Here is a 7,776-nt window from a genome sequence, read left to right on the forward strand (position 1 = left end):
TTCCCCGTGGGCGGGGGCCGCTGTTCTAGACGTCTCCTAGTGGCCACTCTCTGGCCTGAGATGCGGGGATGCTGGTCTTGGGATCGAAGGCAGCAGAGGAGGAGGCCTGGAGAAAGAGGCCTAGAAGGGGAGAGGCTGGGGACAGCTGGGATCAGCCCTGCCCAGCCTGGGAGGATAATTAGGGGGGACAGGGTCCCCCAAACTTCCAGAGAGTCTCCCACAGAGGGTCAGAATCCTCAGCGCAGAGAACGGGGTTCTGAGACCCCAGACTCACTGCCCTCTCCCAGCGTCTTCCTTGGATGACTGAAAGCATGAAAAGCATGAGTCTTTGGGGATGGTTAAGGAGGAGGCGGCTGGGGGTCTCCAGGACCCCCAGAGTCAGGCTGGTGAGAAGCGGCCCAAGCCCAGTGTTTGGGGCCCAGAGAAAGGGATCCTGCTGTGGTTCAAACAGCAGGAAGACCCCCAGGCCTCTCACGCCTTGCTCTCTTCCCATGGACCCCCTACCTTGTCCCCCCTGGCTGCTTAACTGACTCCTTGCTGGTCTCTCTGCTTCCGGTCCTGCCCGCCCCCCCCAAGTGAGGTTAAGGGTCAGGCTCTGGGCCACAGCTGGCTCTGCCCCTTCCAGCTGACTGAGGCTGGGCACCAGCTCACTCCTCTTGGGCCGATCCCTGATAGGTAAATGGGGATACTAACGCTATCTACTTACTAGGTTGCTGTGATCATGAACTAGATAACCCATGTCAAGGGCTCAGAGCAGTGTCTAGCTCTGACTGTGTCTGTGCTAGTGACTTCTATTTCTCACCGCTGAGAGTGTTCGTTTTGAAACAGAAATCTGTCATTTCTCTGCTTTAAAGCCTCCCAGGGATCCCCATGATTATGGGAAGAAGATTGTTTTAACACTGATCTGCTAACCACCCCCCCGCCATGTGTTTACCACCCCCACCAGCACCCCAGGGCTCCCCTGCAATCTGAGGTCACCACTCGGGGCCCTTTCCTCCAGCTGTGGTCTCTGCCAGGCTCCCTCCTCCTGTCCTCCAGGACCCCCACCCCACTCCTACTCACAGCACATACATGAGGTGGTCAGGGTGGGAAGGGGGCTTCATCTGATGACATTGTGTGAAGGTTCCGAGGCCCTGCCAGGAAGCAGAGCCCCAGTCCCTGTGGACTTTGCCCACTGTGGACCCCACCGTCCCTTATATTTGAAGACATTCCCCATTCCGAACCTCTCTGCACCAAGTGTGTGTGTGTGGCTTGGACTCATGAAAAACTTGAAGTCAGTTACATTTGGTTATATTTTAAACAAATCAATCTATTGCACTGAAGGTCAGGAAAGTGGCTCCCCTGGGACTGGGGGAGGATGACCGAAGGAAACGTAAGGAAGCTTCCAGGGTGCTGGAGATGTTCTGATTTTTGATTTGGTTGTTGCTACATGCATGTGGTCAGTTCATGAAAACCCATAGAACTTTCTGTATGCATATTACTGGTTACATGCAGAGAAAAAGAACCAGTAGATTATAAGGAACTGGCTCACATGATTAAGGAGGCTGACAAGTCCTAAGACCTACCATTGGCAAACTGGAGCCACAAGGAGCTGACGGTGTAAGTCCTAGCCCAAGAGCAGGAGAAGACTGATGTCCTCACTCATACGTGTGTGCGCGGTGAACAATGGCTAGCACTGTTATTCAAAAAGAAACCACCTGTTTGAGAGGTAGTTAACCCCAAACTGCACACGAAGCCTTCTGCTCATTCATTTAAAAAATTTTAAAAATGTTTATTTAATTTTGAGAGAAAGAGAGAGAGCACAAGTGAGGGAGGGGCAGAGAAAGAGGGAGACACAGGCCCCAAAGCAGGCTCCTGGCTCTGTGAGGACAGCACAGGGCCCGAAGTGGGGCTTGAATTCACAAACTGTGAGATCATGACCTGAGCTGAAGTTGGACGCTCAACCGACTGAGTCACCCACCTGCCCCTGCTCATTCATTTCCTATTCCAGCGAACCCTGGTGCTCCTGGGTGCTCTATCACCTTGTTTCTAAAAGGTAGAGGAGATTTCGGATCTGAGATTCAAGGATAAATAGCCCACTGGCCATACAAGGGGTCAGTGGGTGTGGAGGGGATGCACCAGGCAAAGAGAGCTACACTTGCAAAAGCCAACGGGTGCGAAAGTGTGTTTGCAAAAAGAGCCAGGCAGGAGCTCTTCAGTTTTACTCAGATGCTCCTTGCTGTGTACCTTTCCGGCACCTCATCCTGCTTCCGCCTCTGCAAAAACCGGACCTCAGGTGCCACCTGGTGGTGGTCTTTGATACTAACGGGACAGAAGCTAACAGCTGGAGGAAAACGCTGCCCACGTCCCTTTCCCTTGAACTGTTCCTTCCCGTCTCCCCTGAATTGGACTTGTTCCAAAAGCGATAGAACAATCAAAGAATATTTCTTTTATTTAAAAATTATATTTTTTCCAGTTGTCCAAAGGATGCACGTTCATGGCAGAAAATTTGGAAAATATAGAAAAAAATAAAGAAGAAAATAAGTCCTAATTTCAGCACCCAGAATAAACACTATTACTATATTGGCATATTTGCTTCCAGTGTTTTCCTCTGCATATAATTTTCACATAGTTGAGGATTAGTGTGTATATATATTTATATACAAATACATAGACATACATATGGGCTCAGTTATGTATAAACATATGTTGAGTATTTTTTTAGCTTTTATTAAAATTTTTAAAAAAATTTAATTACAGTATCATTAACATACAGCATTATATTAGTTCCAGGTGTATAATATAGTGATTCAACAGTTCAATACATGACTCAGTGCACATCATAATTGTACTTCTTAATCCCCTTCACCTATTTCCTCCCCCCCACCCCCCACACTGCCCCTCTGGTAACCATCTGCTTGTTCTCTATAGTTAAGGGTTTGGTTTTTGGTTTCTCTCTCTTTTCCCCCCCTCCTTTTCCATATGTTGAGTATTTTTGTGCACAAAGCCCTGGTGTGGGAGTTAGTGTGGGCGTTGGGAGCCAGGTGCTAGTGTCGGACCGTGCTGAGCTAGAACCCCTTGCTCGCTGCATGGCTTGGGCAAGTGCCTTCTCTGAGTAAGACTTTCTTTCTTGATCTGCTAAATGGGATTTATGGTGAGACTTATCTGACTTATCCCAGGGCTGCGGTGAGGATCTGATAGCGTGGTGGCATATGTAAAATGTGCAGCACAGTGCCTGGAGCAGAGAGGTTTCTTCCTGCTAACATATTACTATGGAAATCTCGGTCTCCTTTTTCTGATTCACAGTGGAAATCTCTAGAAGTGGGATGGATTTTTGGGTCTAAGGCTCTGAAGAGCCCCACGGTTGCTATAGTTTGTCCAAATGGAGAGGCACATTCCCACCAGGATCTCGTGCCTCCCGCACCCCAGCTGTCCTCACTCCCTGTCTCTGTATTCTTCCAGCCCTGCTTACACAGAATGGTTTTTTCAGCATTCTAATTGTGATGCTTGCACCGGTTTGCTTAGTGTTACATCATCAACATTCTCCTCAGCAGCTAAAGCTGTCATTGACGGCATTTGCCATGGTTGGTTTAACGATTTCCTTATTGTTGAATATCTGAATTTACTTTTTCATTCATTTATTCACTCATTCATTCATTCATTCATTCATTCAAGAAATAGTTCTGCCAGGCACTGAACTAGGCATTGGGATATAGTGGTCAACAAGAGCAGTCTGCACCTTACACTCTGGCACTTGGACTCTGGCCAGCAAGACAGACCACTCCAAAGAAACAAACAAGCAAGACCCCCACTGCAAGCAGGGTGAGTGTTGTGAAGGAAAGGGAGAGAACTGGGGGAGGGTGGACTCTATTTTTTTTAACACATTTTTATACTTTCTAGAAGTCGTCCTAGTCCCTAATTCTAACCTGCTGTTTGCACCTCAGCAGCTGTAACTGAAGTTTGTCTTTGAGGAGTCCCATTGGGGGTTGGGTTTTCCACTAACACAGTTTCTGGAAGAGTCAGAGCTCACCAAGGTGGTCAAAGGCCTGACAATGAGCTCAAATGGGCCTCCTTGCCTGTTCTCCCTCCCTCTAAGGCTTGTGTTTCAGCTGGTGTGTTTTACTCCCTGGCCCCCCAAGGAGACTAGGAGTATCTCCTTAAATCTACTTGCTCTGTGCCTTTTCCTCACCACTCTCTCAGGCAGGACCTCCACTAGCCCTGAGGGCCTTTGAACCAATTGGTGAAGGTGCCCCCTCGGGTGGACAAAGTGTCAAGGGCTGAAGCTTGGTGGGCAGAGTACAAGTTGGATGCCAGTCCTTTTGAGCCCCCTTGGGTCATGTGCATGACTGGACATGGCGGCCCTCTCTGCAGCCTCTGGAATAACCACCCCACTTACTTTCTTTTTGTCTTTTAAAAAAGTTTTTTTTTTTTTAAGTTTGTTTTGAGAGAGAGAGTATGTGCTCATGTGAGCAGGGAAGGAGCAGAGAGAGGGAGGGAGAGAGAATTCCAAGCAGGCTCTGTGCTGTGCAGAACCTGACAGGAAGCTCGAACTCATGAACCATAAGATTGTGATCGGAGGCAAAATCGAGTTGGATGCTTAACTGACTAAGTGCGGAGCTCGAGCCCACAAACAGTGAGATCACAACCTGTGTTGAAATCAAGACTTGGATGGTTAGGCATCCCACCCCACCTGCTTTCTATCTACCTCATTCTTACTCCGTCTTGAAGACTCCAAGTTTATATTCCATTTTTTATAGGAAGTCTTATCTAGCTTTCCAAATTCACAGTAACTTCTTCATTCCTTAAACTCCAAACAATTTTTTCACTCCTTGCCTTCTTTGGCACTTAACTGTATACTGCCTTTTGATTCTTTTTGGTTTTTCTCTCCTGTATTGTTATTTCATCTGAAGAGCTCTGATTTAGATTGAGAAATCAGAGGTATCTCTGTAGATGTATCTTTTAAATTAAATTCTGAAGGAGAGATAAGCAGAATTCTAGAGAAAGAGTGTTCTAGGCAGAAGGAAGGGCATGTGCAAAGTCCCTGAGGCAGAAGATTTTTGAGATGCAAAGCCAAGTGCATATGAATATCTCTGCATGGAATGGCCTTTCCAGATTTGGCAAATGAAGTGGAAAAGAACTATTAAATTATGCATTCAGGGGCACCTGGGTGGCTCAGTCAGTTAAGTGTCTGACTCTTGATTTTGGCTCAGGTTATGCTCTCATGGAGCCTGCTTGGGATTCTCTCTCCCTCTCTCTCTGTTCCACACCCCTACCATAGCAAAAGTAAATAAAATAAAAAAAGTATTTATTCACACTACTTTCTGAGGACCTCTTTGTTCTAGCCCCTGCAAATGGCAAATAGAGATGAATCAGATGAAACATGTTCCTTCCCAGACTGATGGAGGAGGCTAAAATGATTTCTATACAGTGTGACGGACAGACCATGGTAGAGGGTTATCACGAATGTCCGTAGGAGGGTAGAGAGATTAACTATTTCTTGCTCATGGGCACCGAGGAAAGCTTAGCCAAGATGGAGATGTGAGTAGGGTCCGATGAAGGGTGACCCAGGAGGACGCTGGTGCAATGGTCCAGGCTAAAGCCCCGAATTGGGACAATGATAATAAGGATGGATAAGAGAGGAAGGATGAGAGAGACATTTCAGTGTAAAACCTGTAAGACTTGGAGATGGAATGGTTTTAGGAGGCCAGGGAGAGGAATGAGTTAAGTCTCTCCAACTTTCAAGTATGAGTGACTGAATAAAGGCCGGTAGCCCTGGATGAGACCAGGAGGAGACAGGATTTGGTAGGGGGAGTAGGTTGGTGGAGAGAGACTGGGGAGTGAGGAGGGGTTCTCTTTGGTACCACGGACAGCTCCAAGGATCTCCAGAAGCCTCCACGTGGACTAGATCAATGGTTCTTGACCCTGGCTGCCTTAGAATCAGCAGAGGAGCAAATTTAGCGTATATACTCCCAGTCCCACCCAAATGGGTGCATCAAAGCCTCTGGGATTGGAGTTCAGGAGCTTGCATTCTAAATAAGCACCCCAGATAACTCAGGCACAGGCCGTCACATAACTATACTTCAACAACTGAAATAAAGCCAAGGTGGCTTCCGGAGAAAGAGATGAGAGCGCCCTCTGCTGCTAAAATGATGTTTCCATCTCTTAAATTTATCGCTGGTGTATTTCAAGGCAGTTTATTTAGGCAGGGAATCTCTGGGCCAAAACAAGCAAACAAAAACCCAAGAGACTGGGCAGATGAGTAAGGAAGAGCAGCCACCTGTGTGCAGTTCTGATCTTGCCTTCAGTCTGGGATGCTGTTACTCCTTCCCAACTGCATTCCCTAAAACAACAACAGCAACAAAAACAAACAAACAAACAAACAAACAAAAAAACCACCCCAAAAAACAAAAACAAATGTGGCTCCCTAAGGTGAGAAGGGAGAACCTTCTCCTTGCAGTGGCTTTAAAAATATACTGCAGCCCAAAAGAAATGAAAGCAGGGACTTGAAAAGGCGTTTGTGCATCCATGTTCTCAGCATTATTCTCAGTAGCCAACAGGTGGAAGCAATCCAAATGTCCGTTGACAGATGAATGGGTAAAGACAATGTGGTGGATACATGCAGCAAAAACATTATTCCGTCTTAAAAAGAAATGACATTCTGAGATATGCTACAAAATGGGTGACCCGTTAAGGCATGATGCTGAGTGAAATATGCGAGACACACAGGGACAAATGTTGTATGATTCCACTTATATATAATGAGGTCCCTAGAATAGAGAAGAAAGCAGAATGCTGGTTGCCAGGAGCTGGGGGAGGGAGAATGGGGAGTTACGGTTTAAATGAGTACAGAGTTTCAGTTTGAGAAGGTGAAAAAGTTCCAGCAATGGATATTGGTGATGATTTTTACACAACAATGTGAATGCACTTAATGCCATTGAACTGGACACCTAAACAAATGGCTAAAATGATAACGTTTATGTTATGAATGTTTATGTTATGTTATAAAAAGAAAAGTGACATAATATGAAAAGCAGTGTTAATGCCTCCACGTGACTGGGAATGAGTAGGGCTTCTCCATCCCATACGGCGCTCTCGGAGGAGAGGGGAAGGTGCCTCCCTTCTCAGTCCGGGGCTCATTCAGGACCAGCAAGGTGTTTCTTTAAGCGGATAGCTATCCCTCCAGGGCCTGGACTCGGCCTGTTCCATCATCAGACAGAGATGATTCCCGATGGTGCAGTTCCCTCCAACGGGTCAGGTTCTGCCTGCTCCTTCCGACAGGGACTTGTCCCAGCTACCGTGTACGAGGTGGGGGGTGGGGGAGAGGTAAGTGGGCCTCTAGTTTGAGATTTTCGTCTGTTTTCCGCAGCTCCCAGGCTCAGGAGGCCCAGAAGTGCCCGACACCCTCGCACGCTCCATCTCACCTTCTGCTTCTCCGAGTTCTGCGCGCTCAGAGCCGGCAGCCCCTCTCCGCTCCTCGCGGGCGGCTTCCGCCCTCTTCCAAGATGGCCGCCACGGCCTCTGTGACAGGCCTGATCACGTGCGCGCCGTCGCCTATGAGGTCGCTGGGGCTCGAGCGGCGATTGTCCCTTCCCGGGCCCCGTCCCGAGGCGGCGACTGCCCCTGTCAACCCAAGCCTGAGCGATCATGGCAACGGGCTCGGGCGGGGAGCGTGTGGCAGCGGCGGCAGCGGCGGCAGTTTGGTCGCGGGCCGGAGCGACGGAGCGGCGGCGGTGGCGGTGGCACTGGCGCTGGCACCGGCCCTGAGCGCCATGCAGCGGGGCAGCCCAGAGAGGGGGC

At 48.4% G+C, this 7,776-nt stretch overlaps 1 protein-coding gene across 1 annotated transcript in view; it reads left to right on the forward strand.

Annotated features, from left to right (window-relative positions):
• Positions 1 to 3,543: 3,543 nt before the first annotated feature.
• Positions 3,544 to 7,776, forward strand: part of TTLL11 (tubulin tyrosine ligase like 11) — a 246,110-nt gene continuing 241,877 nt past the window's right edge. The window contains exons 1-3 of the mRNA XM_029919622.1: positions 3,544 to 3,563; positions 3,655 to 3,801; positions 7,346 to 7,772. Coding sequence (XP_029775482.1) covers positions 7,482 to 7,772 — 291 coding nt within the window. The 5' untranslated portion in view covers positions 3,544 to 3,563; positions 3,655 to 3,801; positions 7,346 to 7,481. The remainder of the gene's footprint in view (positions 3,564 to 3,654; positions 3,802 to 7,345; positions 7,773 to 7,776) is intronic.

The sequence above is a fragment of the Suricata suricatta genome, chromosome 13, assembly GCF_006229205.1.
Source record: "Suricata suricatta isolate VVHF042 chromosome 13, meerkat_22Aug2017_6uvM2_HiC, whole genome shotgun sequence".
NCBI classification, from domain to species: Eukaryota; Metazoa; Chordata; class Mammalia; order Carnivora; family Herpestidae; genus Suricata; species Suricata suricatta.